Raw genomic sequence first — 24074 nt, 5'->3', positions numbered from 1 at the left:
GTTTTAAAAGAACATATTTGATATTATGATAGCTTTAATTTTAATCCAAGTCAATATCTTTTAAGATTCTTAAAGAGGTACCTCATATTTTATGGAGATATGATTTACATAACATAAAATTCAACAATACAAATCTGGACATGGATAGCACATGCTGGAGTCCCCAACTACTTGGAATATGAGGCAGGAGGAGTTAGAGACCTTACTGGGCAACACAGTAAGATCATATCTAAAAAAAAGTCAGTGGCATAATTTTGTTTATTTATTAATTAAAAATTTTTTTTTAGTTGGAGATGGAAACAGTACCTTATTTTATTTATTTTTATGTGATGCTGAGGATCAAACCCAGTGCTTCACACATGCTAGGCAAGTGCTCTACCATGTTGTAACCCCCAGCTCTATAATTTATTTTTGTGGTATTGGACATGGTGCTATACCAGTGAACTACATCCCCAACCCTTTTTTTTAAGCTTTTATTTATTACTTTTAAAAAAAATTGAGACAGTGTCTTGCTAAGTTTCCCAGGCCAGCCTTGAACTTCAGATACTTTGAGATACTCTTGCATCAGCCTCTTCAGTCCTCAACCATTTTTTCTTTATGAAATATCCCTCTTTGTCTCTAGTAATGTTTTTTGTCACAGAGTGTTAGTTTCTTGCTTGCTTTCTGTACTGGGGGATCATATTGAGGGCCTCCAGCCTGTGCTATACTACTGAAGTATACTCCCAGCTCTAACCTAGGGTACTGGGTTTTAAAAGACTAAGGAAACACTCCTTTCCCCATCCCTCTTATTTGCTGCTGCTTATTATGTAGCTTGGGAAACCACATGTCAAAATTGTCATGCCAGAGCACCATTACTTGCCACTCTTTTTAGTATTAGGTTTTGATTTTGAACCCAGGGGCACTTTACCACTGAGCTACATCCCCAGCCCCTTTTATTTTTTTTATTTTGGGACAGTGTCTCACTAAGTTGCTTAGGGTTTTGCAAAGTTGCTGAGGCTGGAATCAAACTTTGTATCCTCAAAGTTGCTAGGATTATAGGCATACATCACTGTGCCCTCCTAGCATTAGGGTTCTGAATAAGATTTCTTTCTTACTCTTTGTCCCTTGACTAGGCTGGACTCAAACTTCTTAGTTTCAGTGAGCCTTCCACTACAGCCTTCCTTTTGAGTAGCTGGGACTACAGGTATATGCCAGTGCACCTGGTTAAGACTTCATTTTTAGGGCTGGTTTTGTAGCTCAACAGTAGAGCACTTGCCTAGCAATCACAAGGCCCTGGGTTTGATCCCCAGCACTGCCAAAGCGGGGGTGGTGGTGGGGAGATATTTCGTTTTTAAAAAAGTGCTCTGCAGTAAATTAAGTTTGAAGACTTTCCAAAAATTCTCTGACTTTATACCTATTTTGGGCCATTAAAAAATCTTTTTTGTCTCACTTTTGGATTTCTGCTCTTGAGGTTTCTGGATAATTGACCTTTAGCTAAGTGAAGTGAATAACTATCATTATTCTTACTTAAAAATATCTTACCTAAAATGTTAACATTTAGGGAATTTGGGTGAAAGGTATACTGGATTCTTTGTATACTCTTGCAGGTTTTTTTCCTAGTCAAAAATTATTTCACAGTGGCACACACCTGTAATCCCAGTTACTCTGGAGGCTGAGGTAAGAGGTTCTAGATTTGAGGCCAGCATAGGCAATTTATTGAGACTCTGACTTAATAAAAGCAAAAAAAGGGTGTGCATGTATCCCAGTGGTAGAGTGCCCATGTGTTCAATACCCATTACCACAAGAAAAAAAATAAAACAAATAAAATGTTAAAGGAAAAAAATCACCCAAGTAAGGCTTTTCTAGGCATTTTTTTTTTCTTGCAGGCAGTAAGTGACATTGGAAGTTTATTGATTTGACAACATAACATTCTGGAGTATTTTATGAGTCTTTAGTTCAATTCTGGTATTAACATAGATATATCCTAGTAGTGCCGCCATCTGGTTGACAAAATTTCTGGGAGTTTTCATAAGACTTCATTTTCCCTTGCAGCCATATTCATCCAAGTAGTAAATCTTGCATTTAGTACTTCCTTAATGTGTCTTGAATGTTTCCCTCCTGCCACTATTTTCATTCAAGCCTTATAATTTCCTTCCTGGATTATTGCAGTAGCTTTTTAATTGGTCTCCTTATTTTACATCATATGGATAAAAATGTCCTTAGTGACTGTCTGCCTCTCTGTCCTCAGCTGCCTGCTTCTAATATGCCAGTAACTAACTGCTCATGGTACCAGTCATGTACTTATTCCATGCCGTTTCATGTTTTTGTTTTTGATTTTCCCTTTGCCAGGATCAGTTAATTTTCTTCCTTTGAGATTCAGCTCAGGGATCTTTTCTAGGAAACCTTGCTAGAGAGTCCAACTTCGTATTTTTCATATAGATATCCAGTTTTCTCAGCACCAATTGTTATTGCCTCTCCCCATTGAGTTTACTTGGCACCCTTGTTAAAAATCAGTTGACCACAAACACATGGGTTTATTTCTGAATTCTTTACATGTATCCTTATGCCACTATGCTTTATTAATATTATAGCTTTGTAGTAGGGATGGGGGGGCAGTTCAGGGATTGAACCCAGGAGTGCTTAACCACTGAGCCACATCTCTAGATTTTTTAATTTTTTAAATTTTGTGACAGGGTCTTATGGACTTTTTTAAATTTTGTGACAGTTTCTTATGGACTTGCTAAATTGCCAAGGCTGGCTTTGACCTTGCTATCCTCCTGCCTCAGCCTCCTGAGTTGCTGGGATTACAGGTGTGTGCCACCCACCTGTCTTGTTTTTAAATCAGGAAGTATGAGTCCTCCAACTTTGTTCTTTTTCAAGATTGTTATTGGCTTTGGCTATTATGGGTCCCTTGAAACTCTTTATGTATTTTATAATTAACTTGATATTTTCTGCAGAGAAACCAGCTGGAATTTTGACAGGAAACGAGTTGAATGTATAGAATAATTTAGGGTATTTCTCTTGTTTTTTTTGTTGTGGTTCAGGTTTTTCTCTTTAGTTTTTCAAAATTGATTGCTCTTGTTACTTTTGGTTTGGTGTAATTCCTTTTTTAATTTTTTATTTAAGTATTTTAAGATAAACTCCATCTAAGGTTAAGTTTGGTGTAATTTTTTTTAATATTTATTTTTTAGTTGTAGTTGGACACAATACCTTTATTCATTTATTTATATGTGGTGCTGAGGATCGAACCCAGGGCCTTGTATACATGCTAGGTGAGCGCTTTACTGCTGAGCCACAACCCCAGCCCCGAGTTTGGTGTAATTCTTAATAAATTTTTATGATAAATTGTGACTTTCAAGTTATATGATAGTAATAGTTGTAAAGGCACTACTCTGTGTTATATAATTCTAGTAAGAATGGGGACTATTTGTGTGTGTGTGTGTGTGTGTGTGTGTGTGTTGTATTTTTTATTTATTTATTTTTGTGGAGCTGGGGATTGAACATAGGGCCTCATGCATGCTAGGCAAACACTTTACTACCAAGCTTCATCTCCAGCTCTTTTTTGGTGTTTTGACCATTCACTTGGAATACTTTTCTTCCCTTTTATGTTCTGTGTATTTTCACATATTAATTGGAGGAAGTTTTAGAAAATGTAAAAAGGCAGAAAAAAGTTCATAATTCCATAATTCAGTAAGTATTATTTATGTATTTGTTTTTCTGGTTTTCATGGTCCTGGAGATGGAAGCCAGGGCCTTGCAAATGATAGGCAAGTGCTCTACTGCTAGGCTACATTCCCAGCCCTTTTCCAAAAGATTTATTTTGAGGCTTTCCCAGGCTAGCCTCGAACTTGCAATCCTCCTGCCTTAGCTTCCTGAGTAAGCTGGAATTACAAGAGATTATTTGTGTATTTGGAAATTTGCATAAATTTGTTTTTTTTTCATTGACCCATATAATATGTAGGGAACATCTTTTTTATCTCACTGAAAACTACAGTGTTGGGCTGGGGATGTATTTCAGTGTTAAGGAATTTGCAAAGTTTAATGCACGGCCCTTGGTTTAATCCCTGCACTGGAGAAAAAGAAATTTTGTGGTACTGGTGACTGAACCTGGGGTGTTCTACCTCTGAGCTATATCCTCAGTCCTTTTTGTTTTATTTTGAGTTAGGGTCTCACTGAGTTGTCCAGGTTGATTTGGAAATTGCTATTGTTCTGCCTCAGCCTCCCAGGTAGCTGGGATTACAGGTGCATACCACTGTACCCAGTTGGATAGGGAAGTTTGGTTTAATAGGTACAGAGTTTCACTTGGGAATGATGAAAAAGTTTTGGGAATGGGTAGAAATGATGATTGCACACCATTCTGAATGTTGTGAATTAATAAATTCTTCTTACTTACACACTTAAGCATGTTAAATGGTAAATTTGATGTTATGTATCTACATCTGTTATTTAACTCAGGGTTTGGACACTTTGTTTTGAATTTGCTGAATAGATATATAGGGCTAAGAACTAACCAATATTCATGTAATATGAAGATAGGTTGAGCTACACAAAGTGGTCTGCTAGGCACTGTGGGCTACTCTGGTAAACAAGAGAAGAGTCCCTGGAGGCTATTGGTTGCTAAGGTTAGACAGAAAAAAAGAATAAACTTGTTAAGAATAAAGGGATTAAAATCAGGTGATTGTTTTCTCCTTAATGATTTCCTTTGTGGGATGATTTAAAAATATCCCTTTTCCCCCTTCAGGTTGCTATGGAAATATATGACCACATAAAAGGAAGTCCATTCTGATAATACTGATACCTGAGATGTAACTGGACTGAAGAGTTGAACAGGAAAGATTTTAGTGCCAACCTAGTTACAATGGCCACTGATTCAGGGGAACCAGCCAGCACGGAAGATTCTGAGAAACCTGATGGAGTTTCCTTCGAAACCAGGGTTCCTCAAGTTGCTGCAACTTTGACAGTAGAAGCTAAACTAAAGGAAAAAAACAGTACCTTTTCTGCTACTGGGGAAACCATAGAAAGAAAGAGATTTTTCCGTAAGAGCGTTGAGATGACAGAAGAAGACAAAGTTGCTGAATCTTCCCCCAAAGATGAGAGAATAAAGGCTGCAACAAATATTCCTCGAGTAGATAAGCTTCCTACAAATGTGCTAAGAGGTGGACAAGAAGTCAAATATGAACAGTGTTCAAAGGCAACATTGGAATCCTCAAAAGAGTGTTTGAAGGAGAAAAATGAAAAGGAAATAGAAGAAGAAGCAGAAATGAAGGCTGTTGCAACTTCTCCTAGTGGCAGGTTCCTGAAGTTTGACATAGAGCTGGGAAGAGGAGCATTTAAAACAGTATATAAAGGACTGGACACTGAAACATGGGTTGAGGTTGCTTGGTGTGAACTGCAGGTAGGTATATACTCTTCTTGGTTTTAATAAATTCCAGTTTTATCTGGTCTGACCTTCTGAGTGATCCAAATTGAAATATATCATGGATTTTAAAAAATGAAGGGTTTGTCCTTCACTGATCAGAAATTATGCTTGTTTCCTAGATCTTTCTAGGAGCTCATGCCAGCCTTTTTCTCCTATTATTTCCCCTGTTTTTAAAATTAATTAATTAATTGGTATTTGAATTGAACTCATGGACACTTAACCACTATGCTACATGCCCAGTTCTTTTTATTTTTTTTTATTTTGAGATAGGGTCTTGCTAAGTTACTTAGGGCCCCACTAAGTTGCTGATGCTTGACTTGAACTTGTGATCCTCCTGCTGCAGCTTCCCAAGTTACTTGGATTATAGACATGCACCACCACACCCAGCTCCCCTGTTTTGTTTTTGTACCAGGGATTGAACTCAGGGGTGCTTAACTACTGAGCCACATCCCCAGCCTTCCCATCTGTTTTTTTTTTTTTTTAATTTTTTAATATGTATTTTTTTTTAGTTCTCGGCGGACACAACATCTTTGTTTGTATGTGGTGCTGAGGATCGAACCCGGGCCACACGCATGCCAGGCGAGCGCGCTACCACTTGAGCCACATCCCAAGCCCATTTTTTTTTTTAATTTTTATTTTTGAATTGTAGTTGGACACAATACCCTTATTTTATTTTTATGTGGTGCTGAGGATCGAACCCAGGGCCTTGCACATGCTAGGCGAGCGCTCTACCACTGAGCCACAACCCTTGCCCCCTTCCCATCTGTTTTTAATTTAATTTAATTTTTTGTGATGCTGGGGCACTGGGATATACTATCATCCCTTCCTGGTGTTTAAAAAAGAAAATGTTTGTGATGGCTTTTTTGGGTAAAATTATCTTTATTTTTTATCCTTAGGAAATTGCTGAAATTCTTGTTAATATCTCCTTTTGACAACTTTTAGTAAATATTTGCCTTATTGGTTGATCATTGTACTAAATACTTGAGTGTGATTGAAATATGTTCATTGTGATAACTAGCCTTTCTCTCTTTCTTAACAAAATGGGACAGTTCATGTGCTTTTCATAGCAGAAAAGGTTTTTCCTGATTTTTTTTTTCTTGTGGTATTAGGAATTGAATCCAGGGCCACTGTACCACTGAGCTATATATCCCCAAGCCATTCTATTTTTAATTTTAAGACAGGGTCTCATTACATTGCCCAGGCTGGTCTGGAACTTGGGATCCTTTTGTTTCAGCCTCCAAAGTTGCTGGGGATTATGGCTATGTGCCTCTGTGCCTGGCTTTCTTGATTCTTTGAGGACATCTGTTGATATACATTCCCCATGCCTTTGAGTTTACTGCAGTGAGTTAATCACCAGATTCTGTTTATGTTAATCAGCTGAAATATGTTTTAAGGGGAGAAATGAAAGCAATGGAAGAATTATTAAATTACCTAGATATTTGGCTCCATGATAAATGTTTATGTGGCACTATTAACTAGTGAAAGACTAAATGGGTGGAGGGGACAACATCATAAAGGAGGTTATAATGAGAGTAATTTCAGACAGGGCTGGCTGGCATTCGAACTCAATGGTAAAACATTTGTATACGAGGCCCTTGGTTTAATCCCAACAGTGAAAAAAAAATTTCAGATAAATGTAGAACCTTTGTGACCTCAATCAGCTCATGAGAAATAATCAGTGTTTACCTGAGATGCTTAAAATTAAGATAAAATCAATCACTAAGTATAGGTAGGTTTTTGTTCAAATTCTAATGGTCTCTGTGGTTTTGTATGTATTAAAGCACCATGATTCTCTCTATTCTGAATTTGTTGTAGGTTGCCATCAGATAAGTTAGAACTTTGTCCAGGTACTTGGATTTCTAGGAAAGTCTTTTAAAATTTTTTCTTTGAGATGGGGACTCTTTGTGTTGCCTAGGGGTGACCTTGATCTCCTGGCCTCATGTGATCCTCCTGTCTCAACCTCCCAAGTAGCTGGAACTAAACCATCTACTAAGCTGCTGCTTCCCCCCCGCCCCCAGTGTTTGGGATAAAATGCAGGCACAGGATTTCTCATAAATTAGGCAAGTGCTCTACCACTAAGCTACATCCCACTCTGAGTATTGAGTATGTTTTAAGCATTTTTCATTATATATATATATATATATATATATATATATATATATATATATATATATATATCTTTTCATAAGGTTCTGTAATCTTTATTTTTACTTACCTTGAACATCTTTTCATTATTAGTATGTGTACCTTTAGATAACTTTTTTTTTTTTTTTTTTTTACGGTACTGGGGATTGAATCCAGAGTTCATGCATGCTGGGCAAGTACTCTGCCACCGAGCCTCATCCCTAGCACTGTCTCCCCTCTTTTGAGATAGGGTCATTAAATTGCTGAGGCTGGCTTTGAACTTGCAATTCTCCAGCCTTACCCTCCCAAGTTACTGAAATTGTAAGTGTGTGCCACCATGAGAAACACACATAAGTATTTCTAATAGATGCTTAGGATTTCATTGTAAGTTTCATTTACATTATTTAATTAGTTCTCTGTTAGTGAAATACTGGAAAAAACACTACATATCTAAGATAACCATGGCTATGATGAATATCCTTCAATATATTATTGAAAATTATGTACATTTATATTTCATCTCTATTATATCAGTAGCACTCACCTTTTAGTGGTACTCTCTCTGTACATGGGACGGATAATTTCCATTCACTTGGTAGTAGAGTACCTAAAGATCAAGTATTTTATAAATTATATATTCTAGCTGTGTTAATGGATGTTTAGGTAAAACTTGAAAAAATATTCCAGTGGTAGAAATTGCCTAGGGGAATATCTATTATCATTCACCTGTGGAAATGTTCAAATAGCCCATGAGATCTTACTACGCAAAGTGTTATCCTCAGCTTAGTGGTAGAGTACTTTCCTAGTGTGCATGAGGCCCCTGGGTTCAAGCCCCAGCACTGGCAAAAAAAAAAAAAAAAAGAGTAGTGATGGTGGTGGGGGAAAGCATCCCTATGCCAATAGTATAGATGGACATCACCTGGGAGCTTGTTGGAACTGCTGAGTCCCAGGACCCATCTCAGACCTACTGAATCAGAATCTGTCTCTGCATAACACCTGCAGGTGATTTGTATGTGGAGCAAGTCGAGTTTGAAAAGCACTGAAATATAGAACCAATCCCAAGAACTTGCTGAACCATATAGAAATTCCCTTAATACACTAACATAAGAGTTATATTTTATCAAATATAATAATTCCTGGCTTCACTTTACACTTTTCAAATTGAAATCTCTAGATGATGGGTCCCAGGAATTTATTTAAAAATTTCCCAACTGATAGGATATACAACCAGTATGGGGAACCTCTGTGTGGAGCAAATCTATATAAAGTAAATAAAGTACATTTTTCCCTGTGTACTGGGGATTGAACCCACGGACACTCTACCATGGAGCTATATCCCCAGCCCTTTTTGTTTTTAATTTTGAGACAAGGTCTCACTAAGTTGCTGAGGCTGGTCTGGAATTGTGATCCTCCTGTGTCAGCCTACTGAGTTGCTAGGTTTACAAGGGTGTACCACCATCCCTGGATATAAACTACATTTTTATTTATACAGAGAATGACAATTTCAATTTCCTATTCTGAAAGAAATGTCAGAATTAGTGAATTTATTTACTTAGATTTTGGATATGCTTCATTTTCTGCATATTTAGAATTAAGGAAAACTAGTTTATTTTGAATCCCAGGAGGATAAGAGACTATTTTTTTTGGTACTTAGGGGTGATTTACCACTGAGCTACATTCCTAGTCCTTTTTATTTTTTATTTTTATTTATTTTTGGTACTAGGGATTGAGCCCAGAGGCTCTTTATCAATGAGCCATACCCCCAGCCCTTTAAAACATTTTTTGTTGTTGTAAATGGACAGAATACTTTTACATTATTTATTTATTTTTATGTGGTGCTGCTGAGGATCAAATCCAGTGCCTTACATGTGCTAGGCAAGTGCTCTGCCACTGAGCTATAGCTCCAGCCCCCATCCCCCAAGCCCTTTTTATTTTTCTTTTGAGACAGGGTCTTGCTGTGTTTGTAAGGGCCTTACTAAGTTGCTGAGGCTGGCCTTGAACTTATGATCCTCCTACCTCCACCTCTTGAGGAACTGTGGGTATGTGCCACTGCACTTGGCTGGGGCATCAGTTTTTAATTACTTTCTTGAGTACTATGCAGTTTATAATGTATAATTTCTCATTCGTCTATGAAATCTTATTCTATAAATAATTTTATGGAAAAACTGCAGTGAGCAATTTAAATCTTTAAATTCTAGATTTTTTCTCAAAATTTCTGTGTATATATATGTGTGTGTGTATGTGTGATTTTATACACACATACAATTGATATGTCCTTTTATCAATTTGATATGTATTTTCTATTAACATTATTAAAATATGTAAACTGTTTTATTGTATTCATACTGTTTCTTGCTTCTTCTTCCCTAGTATCATGCAGCTCTTTTCAAATTTTTTATTTATTTAATTTTATTTTGTTCTATTTACTTTTAAATTTTATTTTTATTCTTGTGGTGCTGGGAATTGAACACAGGGCCTGATACTTCATACCTATTAGGCAAGTACTCTACCACTGAACTATGTCACCAGGAGATTTAAAAAAAAAAATATTTTGAGATGGAGTCTCCCTAAGTTGCCCAGGCTGTCCTTGAATTGGAGATCCTTCTACTTTAGGAAAGTACCTGGGATTGTTGGTGCAAACCACCATATCAGCTTTTAAATTTTAATTTTGTATATTGGGTTTGAAATTCATAGCTCAATAATAAACTTGATTTCATTGTTTTGCTTTTTGGTGTTTGAGATTGAACCCAGAACCTCCCCCATGCTGATAAGTAGTTGCTACCTCGCTGGCTCAACAATAGTTTTTTTTTGGGGGGGGTACTGGGGATTGAACTCTGGGATACTGGACTACTAAGCCACATCCCCACCTATTTTGTATTTTATTTAGAGACAGTGTCTCAATGAGTTGCTTAGGGCCTTGGGATTGCTGAGACTGGCTTTGAGCTCTTGATCTTCCTGTCTCAGACTCCAGAGCCACACCACTGCACCCAGTTCAACAATAGGTTTAATACCATCCTATACAGGCATCCCCCTTCTCCCATTGTGAATATTTGAACTTGTGTAACAATTCTTTTCAACTCACATCTATTTATTTTAGTATATATTGACCTATGATAGAGATTTTACTTCCAATATTTAACTTTGAGAATGTTAAAAACTCTTTGATTTCAGGATTTGGCTATAAACACCTGCATTTCAATACTTTGTCATAATTTATGGTTTCCATAAGTTGATTTTTATGCATTAGTGGAAAAACTTTGACCTATTGTTCTTTCTAAAGGACTTGAGAGTTTGGGATGTAGCTCCATGGTAGATTGATGATCTATCATGTGCATGTCCCTGGGTTCTAGTCCCAGCACCACAAATAAAATAAAAGAACTTGGTAAATTGGTAAATTGCTGTGAATGAGGGTTAGTCATGAGTGGTATTTAGAAGCCTATTTTATTTTATTTACTATTTTTAAGAGACAGGATGTTGATATGTTACTCAGGCTGATCTTGAATTACTGGGCTCAAGTGATCTTCCTTCCTTGGTCTTACAATTAGCTGAGACTACAGGCAGGTGCTGTGTTGCCTGGTTTTAGAAGACTATTTTACTGTTGAAAGACTTAGTTAGATGTTACTGAAAGATATGTTCAGTAACTCTCAGAAGGAGTCAGTCACAGGAGTTTGTAATTGTTTCCTTCTCCAGTTAAAACTCAAGAATCAGTAGCACTCTACTTCTATGTGTGGAAACACCAGTTTTTACTTTACTATAACTAGGACTTTCTTTTTTTTTAGTTGAACATGGACACAATACACAATACCTTTGTTTTATTAATTTATTTGTTTTATATGGTGCTGAGGATCAAACCCAGTGCCATGTGTGCAAGGCAAGAGCTCTACCACTGAGCCATAACCCAGCCCCTAAGACATTCTTAATGGAACTGAATTTTCAAATAATGTGGCTATTTTCCAAATGAAGAAACATCATAGATAACTGAATTTTTTTGTTGTTCCTAAAATGTATTTAAATGTTTGTCATAAGCTTTACTGTGGGGCCAGGTATATGATTGTGTTCTTCTCAGGGTAAACAGGAATCCTTTAATAGCACCTAGACATCTAGCAACTCTAGTTGGTGAACTAAATCAAAGATGGTACGGGGAAAAAAAAAAAAACCAAAAAACTACCAGAAGTCGGGGGTGTAGCTCAGTGGTAAAGTGCTTGCCTTATGTCTGTGAGGTCCTGAGTTTGATCCTCAGCATACATATGCATGTGCACCCTCACACACACACATACCCCAACACCATCAAGAAAAGAAAAATACATAATAGACCATAACAGGTTGACATGTTGAGTAATGCTAATACACTTTCATTATCGTATTCTGAGCAATGCAGTAAAGGTAACAGCTTAAAATCCATTATTAACGTCTGTGCCTGAAGTATCTATCAAAATTGTGATTAAACTTGTTTCTTTTGTTTTGCTTCATCATCTAAGAATACCTTGGGGAAATTTAATTTTTATTTAAAAATTTTTATTTACTTATTGGGATGGTATCTTACTGTATTGCCCAGGCTGGTCCCCAGAACTTCTGGGCTCAAATGATCCTTCTACCTTAGCTGCCCAAGTATCTAGAACTATAGGCACATGCCACTGTGCCTGGTGAAAAAAAAAAAAAAAGCACTCATTAATTTTTTTTTTTATATACTGGGTATTGAACCCAGGAACTTGCACATGCTAGGCAAGTGCTCTGCTACTGAGTTATACCACATCCCTTATTTACTTTATTTATTTAGTGGTACTGGGGATTGAACTCTGGCCCTCAAACGTACCAGGCACTCTACCATTAAGTTATATCCTCAGCACTATTTATGTATTTATTTTGGAACTGGATTTTGCTAAGTTGCCAAGTCTGGCCTCAAATTTGTGATTGTCCTGTCTCAGACTCCCAGGTAGCTGGGATTTACAGGTGTGCTCTATTATGTGTGGCTGAAAGTCTTATTTTTAGGTATCAGTCCTGCATTTAATTTTGAAATTAGAACTAGATATGAAAACAGTTGAATTTCTAATAAAGGAAAAAAATAATTTAAAAAAGAAAAGGCAGCTGGGTGCAGTGACCCACACCTGTAATCCCAGCGACTTGGGAGGCTGAGGCAGGAGGATCATAAGTTCAAAGCCAACTTCAACAATTTAGCAAGGTGCTAAGAAACAGCAAGACCCTGTCTCAAACTAAAACACAAAAAGGACTGGGGATGTGGCTCAGTGGTTAAGAGCCCCTGAGTTCAATCTCTGGTACAAAAAACAAACAAAAAAACAACCAAAAACAGATGGCAAAATTTCTGTTTCTGAATAAATGTAGTTGTTCAAAGTATTCATTCTGAGACACTTAATTTTTTGTGGTGTTTTGGATTGAATTAATTTTGTTCTTAAAATATTTTCATGACTCTTGGAAATGTTTCTAGATTCTGTTTGAGCTACACAAGAAAATGCTTTATTAAATTATAGACATACCCCAAGTAGTAGTATTCAGTTTAATTTCCTATTGTCATCAACAGATTCAGCCCTAGAAGTAGAATACACTCATGGATAAAGTGTTATTATGTTGAAGGGGGGATGGATAAAACTTAAGTATTTATGTTCTAGTTTTTGTTTAAAAGCTATTCATATAATTTAAGTCTAAACCAAAGGCAAATACTTCTACAAAATGATAAAGGATGGGAGTGGCAGGAAGTAGCTCTAGTCCTGGAAATAGCATTAATTTTCCAAATTGGTTCAATGAGTTAGTTTTGACCTATTTACTGGATAGATTTAAAAATATAACAAATTGATATATGTAGTAGGCTGAATAATGATATCCCAAATATGTACATGATTTTCTCACAAGAACCTGTGACTGTGTAACCTTATATTACCAAAAGGACTTTGCAGATGAGATTAAGAGATCTGGAGATGAGGATATTATCCTGAATTATCTGGGTAGACTCAGTATAATCACAAGGGTTTGTAAAAGAGGGAGGATAGAAGGCTGTAGTCAGAGATCTGAGAATGGAAACAGGTTGAAGTGATGCTGTTGCTGGGCAGTGACAACAAGCCAAAGAATGGAGACAGCCTCTAGAATACTGGAAAGGCAAGGAAACACATTGTTCCATATAGCCTCCAAAAGGAGCATAGCCCTGCTAACACCTTGTTTTAATTCTATGGAAGCTCTTTGTGGAATTCTGATCTCTATAACTGGAAGATAATACGTTTGTGTTTTTTTTGGGTGGGGGGTGGTACTGGGAATTGAACCCAGGGGCCCTTTATATGGAGCTACATCTCCAGCTCTTTTATTTTATATTTTGAGATAGGATCTCACTAAGTTGCTTAGGGCCTTGCTAAGTTGCTGAGTCTGGCCTTGAACTTGAGATCCTCCTGCCTCAGTGTCCTGAGTTGCTGGGATTAAAGGCATGTGCCACCATGCCTGGCTGCATTTCTGTTTAAGCTACTATATTTATGGTAATTTGTTGCTGTAGCAGTAGGAAATGAATAAAATAATATAGTTGCCATTCATTTGTTCATTCAACAAATAAATAATTCCTGCAATGTGGCAAATCATTGCTAAGTGCTAGGGACACAATGGGGAGAAAAAGCAGACATGGACCCCATTTTCAAAAAGCTTAAAGTAGAGGTAGTTTATTAGTCGGTAATAAGGAGGCTTAGAGTTTGGAGTTAGTGAAAAGATGAAAGGGCTATTAAATATATGTTATTTAAAGGAAATGGTAGGGTTGGAAGTAGGGAACAAGGACACCACTCCTTTACTACTTAGTTTTCTTTTTTTTATTTGGAGATAATTTTCTATTTACAGAAGAGTTAGGAAGATAGTGTGGAAAATTCCTGTGTACCTTTCACCCAATCTCTTGTATGTTCATATCTTAACCAGAGGACATTTATCAAAACTCAAAATTAACATTAGTATGATACTGTTAACCTAAGGTATAGAACTTAATTCAGAATTCATCACTTTTGCTACTGGTCAGCATTTTTCAGTTCTGTAATCCAGTTAATGATTCCACATTGCATTGACTTGTTGTATCACCCTTGTCTCCTCAAATCTATGACAGGTTTTTAGTCTTGAGCTTTTGAAGGGTATTATTAGTTATTTTGTAGATTATACCTCAATTTGAATTTGTCTTACCTTTTCTCATGATTAGATTTAGCCTGTGAATTTTTGGCAAAGATACCACAGAAGTGGTATATACTTCGTGCAATATAGTAGAAGTTACTTGTTATTAATATGCATTATTGGCAATAATAGATTTAATCAGTTGAAAGTGTTGTCTGCCAGAGTTTTTCTACTTTAAAATTATTATTTTACCCTTGGTAAATTAGTAAATATCTTGGGGTAGATACTTTGATATGATATTGGTAGATATTGATATGCTTTGGTATATCTTACCTATAATATCTGTAATGGTAGTGTTCTAATTGTATTTTTGTATTTCCCACATTTTTCTGCATTTATTAATTGAATTACCTCTTAGGTTTTTTGGGGTGTGTGTGTGTGTGTGTGTGTGTGTTGCTGAGGATCAAACACAGGACCTCATGCATGTGAGAAAATGTTGTACCTAGTGAGTTATACCCCAGGCTTTACCTCTTACTTTTATGTGGTCTTTCCCCAGTACCTCTGAAGTTTCTGAAAACAACAGAGGAATTTGTGGTTGAGGTGCTTTAGTATATTTAGCAATAATGGATACTATGTATTTTTCATTTATCATAATTAACATTTTTTTTTTGGTACCAGGGATTGAACCAAGGGATGCTTAACCACTGAGTCACCATCCCAGTTCTCTTTTATTTTTTTTATTTTGAGACAGGGTCTTTCTAAGTTGCTTAGGACCTCACTAAGTTGCTGAGGCTGTCTTTGAACTTGCAGTCCTCCTATCTTTGCCTACTGAGCCACTAGGATTATAGGTGTGAGCCTCCATGACTGGCTTATCATAATTAACATTGAGCATTTATACAGGTATTTAATTTGAATATCTTATTTAATCTTGGCAATAGTTATATGAGGTAAGGATTATTAATTTTCAGGTGGTGCAGTTGAAGTGTAGATACATTAAATAACTTGCACAAAGAAGTCAGATAAGGATTTGTATTTTATCATTTATATATACAAAAATTATTTTTGATTGGTTATGGTGGTGAATGCCTATAATCCTGGTGACACAAGAGACTGAATCAGGAGGATCCCAAGTTTGTAAGCAATGCCTTCAGCAACTTAGTGAGACCCTGTCTCAAACTAAAAAGGACTGGGGATATAGCTCAGTAGTAAAGGGCACCTGGGCTCAATCATTTTTTGAAATGGGGCCCTGCTATGTTGCCAAGGCTACGCTTCAATTCATGGGTTCAAGTAATCCTCTTGCCTCAGCCTCTCAAGTTGCTGGGACTACAAGCATGTGCCACTGTGTCTGTATTATAAAAATTTGCATAGATCACTTAAGAATCTTCTTCTTACTAGTTATTTGAACATATCATTTTTTTTATGGTACTCAGCATGGAATACATGGCTTCCTGCATGCTAGGCAAGTTTTCTTTTGAGACTGGGTCTGAGTGTGTTACCTAGGCTGGAATTCAATTTCTGGACTTAAATGATCCTCTGACCTCAGCCTCTTGAGTGTCAGGGCATGTACTACCATGTTCATCTTCTCAGCACTTTGTTATGTTTTGAACTATTGTGAAACAAATGAGTTCAGCATACTGGGCTTTCAGTGTTGCCTGTATCAGTTAGGTTTCTTTAGCAAGCCAAGTAACTTAACATTCTGGAGCCTTAGCTTTTTACTTTACTTTTAAAAAACACAATAACCTTTTTGGATGTACAAAAAGTAATAAATTACAAGAATGGTAATTGTGTATCTGTTGTTCAGCTTAAAAAGCAAAACTTTGACAATTAGAGATAATGCTTGTAAAGCGTGTGACACATGAGTGCTTAGTAAGTGGTAGTAATAAAATACCAAACAGTCTCAAGTTCTTCAAGAATATTCATTGATAGTGCTTTGTAAGAGAAGCACCATTTTGAAGCTTTTGAGAAGCACCATTTTGAAGCTTTTGTAGCAGTATTCATCCTTACTGAACAAGGTTTTTCTTCTTTCTCTTTTTAAAATTTAAATTTAAATTTATCTTTTTGCAGTACTGGGGATTGAACTCAGGAACACTTTACACTGTTAACCCATTTTATTTTATTTTATTTTGAGACATTGTCTCAAAAAGTTCCCTGGAATAGCCTGGAATTTGTGATCTTTCTCCCTCAGCCTTGTGAGTTGCTGGGTTCATAGGTGTGCACCACCATGACAGCAAACAAGTTGTTTTATAATACAGCTTTTATATCATAGTTGTTGATGCCTTCTTTCTTTAACATTTGTAGAAATAGATCCATGCAGCCTCTGACCTGGTTATGTAGATCATTTTTGGTGTTTGCATTAAGAGACATAGCTGATAAGATCATAGTTTACCTTTTGGAAATGAAATGTTTCTTATCTTGAGTAAATACATATGCTGGTTAGTCATGTTGGAATTGTGCCATGACTCAGGAAAGGTTTTGTTTGCATTTTTACTATTCCATTTACTAAGCTAATATTCATGAAAGGACTCTTTTAAAAAAGTGGTGTGGAGTAGCAGAAATTTATTTGATAATTTGTACTTGACTTCTATTTATCATTCATATAAATTAATATTTATAACATTAAAAAATTTGATGCTTTTTTGTAATCTTTCATTGACATAGCAAGATTTAGAGATTGTTTTCTTTATTTTTCTCACTTTTTTATTAGTGAATAATAGTTGTATAAAATGGTAGGATTTGTTGTTACATATTTATACATGCATACAATATAATTTGGCCAACATCATTCCCCAGTGTTTCTCCTTTCTCTCTCTCCTCTTCCCTACTCCTAGCCTCTTTCTTGTATTCTATTGATCTCCCTTTAATTTTCATGAGATCCCCCTCTACCTTTCTTTTTAGGGATAATTTTCATATACTAGAATTTTCATGGCTTCTTTATCAACTTCAAAAGCTATCACTTCTCTCTAGTTTGACTTTTGTGACTCATCTTTCCCTTCTTGTGGAAGAATTCTTCTCACTGATTATATGTGGAAGTTAGTCTATAAAATAGTATTATATGTAAAATATGTGTGTGTGTGTGTGTGTGTGTGTGTGTGTGGTTGTGTGTGATTAAAGGAGGATTATAGGATTACAACAGTAGCAGAAAGTTCTACTTTGGATGATTTTGGTGCTCCTTTGCTCCTTTGAGTTTTACTACTTTTCATTTTGCTGAATTCACAGTTTTTTTTTTTTTTCTTTTCAGTGCTGGGGATTGAACTCAGGGCCTTGCATATGCTGTGCAAGTGCTCTACCATTGAAGTACACCCCCAGTCCAGAAGTAGAGTGTTTTTTTTGTTGTTGTTTTTTTGGTTTTTTTTTTTTTAAGTACTGAGGATTGAACCCAGGAGTACTTAACCACTGAGCTATATCCCCAGTCCTTTTTATATTTTATTTAGAGACAGGGTCTTGCTGAGTTGCTTAGGACCCTGCTAAGTTGCTGAGGCTGTCTTGAACTCCTGATCCTTCTGCCTCAGCCTCCTGAGCTGCTGGGATTATAGGTGTGCCCTCCCACGCCTGGCCCCAGAAGCGGAGTTTTAAAAGTCTTGGCACTAGCTTTTTAGTGGACCTTACCCCTAGCAATATATGTAGATATAGTCATAGTAATTTTGTAAAGTTGTTTTCTCTTAATGCTGACTACTTTTGATCTGTACGATCAAAGGATGAAGTGGGGTAGTTTAGTTTGACACATGAAAGACTTGTATTGTACCAATTTAATAATCAGAAGGCATCAAATTTTATTCATTATTCTTCAGAGTAGATCTGCTGATCTATCATGAGTGGATGAATGACCTCTAGCTAATTATAGGGGTATTTAGGACTTATTAGTCATCTTAGTGAGACAGAAAAGCATAAATGCTTTACTGGTTTCCAGGTGTCTTCTAACTTTAGCATTCCTTGGGTTTGTTCTTTGAGCTCCTTAACTTTTTTGAATATTTTTATTATGTGTATATAATAAAAATGTATCACTTTAACCATATTTTAATTTTTTATTAGTTCTTTTTAGTTATATATAACATTACGATTCATTTTGACCTAATTTTAAAAGCATGGAATATAATTGTTTAATTGTTTTTTTAAAGAAAGAGAGAGAGAATTTTAATATTTATTTTTTAGTTTTCAGCAGACACAACATCTTTGTTTGTAGGTGGTGCTGAGGATCGAACCCGGACCGCACGCATGCCAGGCGAGCGTGCTACCGCTTGAGCCACATCCCCAGCCCAAGGAATATAATTTTTTAATTCAGTCTTCAGTACTTCCCCTTTTCCTCCCCTCCTTCCTTCCTTTCTTCCCTTCCTTCTACTCTGGTGATCTTCCTGCTATCTACTTACAGTTTTTTTTTTTTTTTAAATCAGCATCTTTTTTTTTAAATCAACATTTCACACATGATGGTGAAATACACTGTGGTATTCATATACGTACATAGGAAAGTTAGGTAAGATTCATTCTATTGTCTTTCTCGCTCACATCCTTCTTCCCTTTCGTTAATTTCCCTTTGTCTACTCCACTAATTTTTCTTCTATTCTTTTTTGACCTTCACCCCTTATTGTGGATTAGCTTCCCTATATCAGAGAAAACATTCAACATTTGTTTTTTGGGGACTGGCTTTTTTTCACTTAGTATGATAGTCTCCAGGCCCATCCATTTACTTGCAAATATAATAATTCATTTTTTATGGCTGAGTAATACTCATTGTGTATTTATACCACATTTTCTTTCTCCATTCATCTGTTGAAAGGCATCTAGATTGGTTCCTTAGCTTAGCTATTGTGTATTAAGCTGCTATAAACATTGATGTGGCTCTGTCACTGTAGCGTGCTGATTTTAAATATTTTGGATATAAACTGAGCAGGGCTGTATCAAATGGTGATCCTGTTCCTAGTTTTGAGGAATCTCCATACTGCTTTCCAGAGTAGTTGCACTAATTTGCAGTCTTACCTGTAATGCACAAGTGTACCTTTTTCCTCACATCTTCACCAACATTTATGGTCATTTTATTCTTTTTTTTAATATTTTTTAGTTGTAGATGGACACAATGTCTTCATTTTATTTATTTATTTGTTTATGTGGTGCTGAGGATTGAACCCAGTGCCTCACGCATTTGAGGCAAGCGCTCAACCACTGGGCTACAACCCCAGCCTTCATTTGTATTCTTAATAATTGCCATTCCGACTAGAGAGATGAAATCTCAAGGTAGTTTTAATTTGCGTTTCTCTATTTGCTAGAGATGTTGAACATTTTTTCATGTATTTGTTTAATATTTGTATTTTTTCCTTTTGAGAAGTGTCTGTTTAGTTCTTCTGCCCATTTATTGATTTTTTTTTTTTTGCTGTTTTTTTTTTTTTTTTTTTTGAGTTCTTTGTACATCCTGGCTATTAATACCCTATCTGAGGGGCAGGTGGCAAAGACTTTCTCCTATCCTGTAGGCTCTCTCTTCACACTCTTAATTGGTTTCTTTCCTGTGAAGAAGCTTTTTAATTTGATGCCATCCCACTTATTGATATTTGATTTTACTTCTTGTGCTTTAAGACTCTTGTTAAGGAGTCAGTTTCTGTGCTGACATGTTGGAGTGTTCGGCCTACATTTTCTTCTGGCAGTTGAAGTGTTTCTGGTCTAATTCTTAGGTCTTCATTCCACTTTGAGTTGACTTTTTGGGTACTGGGGATTGAACTCAGGGGCACTTGACCACTGAGCCACATCCCCAGCCCTATTTTGTATTTTATTTAGAGACAGGGTCTCACTGAGTTGTTTAGTACCTCACTTTTGCTGATGCTGGTTTTGAACTTGTGATCCTCCTGCCTCAGCCTTCTGAGAAGCTGGGATTATAGGCATGCACCACTGCACCCAGCTTGAGTTTACTTTTACACAGGATGAGCGATAGGAGTTAAATTTCATTCTATTACATATGGATTTCCAGTTTTCCCAGCAAGGCTGTCTTTCTCCAATGTATGTTTTTGGCACATTTGTCTAGTATCAGATAACTGTATTTATGTAGGTTTGTCTCCATGCCTTCTATTTCATTAGTCTTCATCCTTGTTTTGGTGCCAATACCATGCTGTTTTTGTTACTATAGCTCTGAAATGTAATCTAAGGTCTGGTATTGTGATGCCTCTGGTATCACTTTTCTCACTAAGGATTGTTTTGGTTATTCTGGGCCTCTTATTTTTCCAAATGAATTTCATGATTGCTTTTTCTATTTCAATGAAGAATGTCATTGGAATTTTGATAGGAGGAAGTACATTAAATATAGCGCTTTTGATAGTATAGTTATATTGACAATATTAATTCTGCCTATTCAAGAACATAGGAGTTCTTTCCATCCTCAAAGGTTCTTTTCAATTTCTTTATTTAGTGTTCTATAGTTTCATGGTAGAGGACTTTTACCTTTTACAGTAACTCCCCATTCCTCACCCTACTTCCTTGTAACTAACATTCTCCTTTCTTTCTCTATGAATTTGTCTCTTCTAGGTATTTTACAGATGTGGAATCAACAATGGTAGTTATTTGTGTCCATGCTATTTCACTTAGCATGATGTTTTCAGTATTCCTCCTTATTGTAGCACATAGCAGAAATATATTTCCTTTTTAAGGTTGAACAGTATTCTCTTGTATGTCTATACTACATTTTCTTTATCCATATCTGTTGATGAGCATTTGAGTTTTTCTACCTTTTGGCTATTATGAATAATGCTATTGTGAACATACTGTACAACTATATGAGTCCTAGGTTTCAGTTCTTTTGAGTTATATACCTGGAAGTAGAATTGCTGGAGATATGGTAATTTTGTGACATTATTTCAAAGAAGTGCCATACTACTTTCCATAGTGGTTGCACCAGTTTCCAATTTCTCTCCACCGTTGCCAACTTGTGTTGTTTATTAGTTTATTAATAGTCATCCTAATAAGCGTGAAGCAGTATCTCATGATTTTGAATGGACATTTCCCTAATGACTAGGGATTTTGAACATCTTATCTCCAGGTTCTGGAGCCTATAATTTCTGATCAATGTCAGGAAAAGAGGCAAACAATTAGTAAAAAGAAAAATAGAATATGCTCTTAATAGAAAAGAAACAAAGTTAAAAAATTAGAACATAGAATAAGATAAAGGGGGTAAAATTAAGTATAAAAATTTGCTATATAAAATGTGGACTTGTTGCATTTACTTATTAAAAAAAACTCAAGACTTCCAGGTGTGGTAGTGCACTCTTGTAATTCCAGTGACTCACCTGTAATTCCAGCACTTCAGGGGGCTCAGCAGATTAGTGAGAACCTGTCTCAAAAATGAAAAAGGGCCAGGTGCAGTGGCATACACCTGTAATCCCAGCAGTTTGGGAGGCTGAGGCAGGAGGATCATGAGTTCAAAGCCAGCCTCAGCAAATTAACTAGTTCCTAAGCAACTTAGTGAGACCTTGTCGTTAAATAAAATATTAACAGGGCTGGGAATGTGGCTCAATGGTCGAGCCCACCCCTGAGTTTAATCCCTGGTACCAAAAATAAATTTAAAAATAAATAAATAAATAAGATCTGGGGATGTAAATCAGTGGTAAAGTACCCCTGGGTTCAATCTCCAGTATCAAAAAAATAAAATGAAACATAAAACCCAGAACTGTGAGAGGTTAAAAGACAAACAAACCCAGAGGTGTTGTTCACTGAAAACATACTTAGAGAAAGGTTAAGATAAATGGTGATGTTAATGTTTGTCAAAGGAGGAGGAAAGTATGGCTAAAACATTAGACATGAGCTGGGTGTGGAGATACAACTCTGTAATCCCAGCTACATGGGAGCATCCCAAGTTTGAGGCCAGCTAGGGCAATTTAGCAAGACCCTGTCTCAAAATTTAAAAAAAAAAAAAAAAAAAAAAAACACTGGGGATGTAGCTCAGTGGTTCAACACTTGCCTAGCATGTGTGAGGGCCTGGATTCAATCACCAGTACTCAAAACAAAACATTAGACATGAGATTATGAAATTATACTTCATTGTTTAAGAAGATATATCGGGCTGTGTGTGGTGGTGCATGCCTGTGATCCCAGCAACTTGTGAGGCTGAGGTGGGAGAATCACAATTTCAAAGCCAGTCTCAGCAACTTAGCAAGGCCCTAAGCAATTTAGTGAGACCCTGCCTCAACATAAATACAAAAAGATCTAGGTATGTGGCTTAGTGGTTAAGTATCCCTGGGTTCAATCCCTGCCCCCCAATTTATATATATATATATATATATATATATATATATATATATATATATATATATATATTTATACACATACACACACATTTATATATGTATATCAGAAATATATAGACATCAAAAATACTTCAGCTAATAATGTCAACCAAGAATATCTAGTTCTAGTATATTTTTTGTGGGGGAGTACTGGGGATTGAATTTAGGGACATTTTACCACTGAGTTACATCCCCAGACTGTTCTATGTTTTATTTATGAGGGAGGGTGTCACTAAGTCACTGAGGGCCTTGCTAAGTTTCTGAGGCTGGCCTTGAATTTGTGATCCTCCTGCCTCAGCTTCCCAAGTCCCTGGGATTATTGGCATGTTCCATTGCACCTTGCTTCACCTGGTAGATATTTTCAAAGGATAAACACAATTAAGTAACAAATTTCAGTTGTACTTCTTTCAGAATAGTACACAAAAAGTAAATAAATATAGAACAATTGAAAAATCCACATACTCCATTTGATGGATGTATAGAACTTTATATCCTTCAAACAGGAAAATATACATTTTTATGTCTGTAATTCACTAAAAAATTAATTATATATGTGGCCCAAAGAAATCCTTGAGTTAAAGATTTTATATTCTACATTACTCTGTAAAATTAGAAATAATAATGAAATAAATAACCAAAAGACTTAACTAATTGGAGAGTAAAATCATCACTATGTAAGTTTTTAATCAAGGAGCAAATCAAAATTGAAATTATAGACTTGAAATCAATGAAAAAGAGAAGACATTACAATAAAACCTGGGGGCCATTGTAAGAGTTGCTCCTGGAAGAAAAATTACAGCCTAAACTCTTCACTATTAATGAACAATAAATAAATTTAGTGCTTTAATATACTAGAAAAATATCAGCAAAAGGGAGGAATAGGGTCAAATAAAAATAAAAAGGAAGAGAGAATTATCAAAGAAAACTGAAATTAATTTAAAAATATAAATATAAAAATAGTAGGATCATTAGTTTATACTATTTTTGGTTATCTGGGAAATGATTAATGAGCCTTGTGAAGAAACGCAGGAGGGGTTGGGGATGTAGCTCAGTAGTAGAGTGATTGCTTAGCATGTGTGAGACTCAGGGTTCAATTCCTAGTACTGAAAAAAAATCAGTTCTATATCAGGAAACCAATCGACAAACCATATGATCATATCAGTGGGTACTGAAAAAATATTTGATAAAATTCAGCAGCCAGTCCTAATTAAAAAA

At 36.1% G+C, this 24074-nt stretch overlaps 1 protein-coding gene across 4 annotated transcripts in view; it reads left to right on the top strand.

The window, feature by feature from the left end:
- The first annotated feature begins 4836 nt into the window (after positions 1-4836).
- Positions 4837-24074, top strand: part of Wnk3 (WNK lysine deficient protein kinase 3) — a 140021-nt gene continuing 120783 nt past the window's right edge. For all 4 annotated transcript variants that reach the window (XM_077107182.1, XM_077107180.1, XM_077107181.1 and 1 more), the window contains exon 1: positions 4837-5373. In XM_077107182.1, the coding sequence (XP_076963297.1) occupies positions 4837-5373 (537 nt within the window). The remainder of the gene's footprint in view (positions 5374-24074) is intronic.

This window comes from Callospermophilus lateralis, chromosome X (assembly GCF_048772815.1).
Source record: "Callospermophilus lateralis isolate mCalLat2 chromosome X, mCalLat2.hap1, whole genome shotgun sequence".
NCBI classification, from domain to species: Eukaryota; Metazoa; Chordata; class Mammalia; order Rodentia; family Sciuridae; genus Callospermophilus; species Callospermophilus lateralis.
Note: the sequence above shows the minus strand (reverse complement) of the source record. Positions and strands in the feature narration are given on the sequence as shown.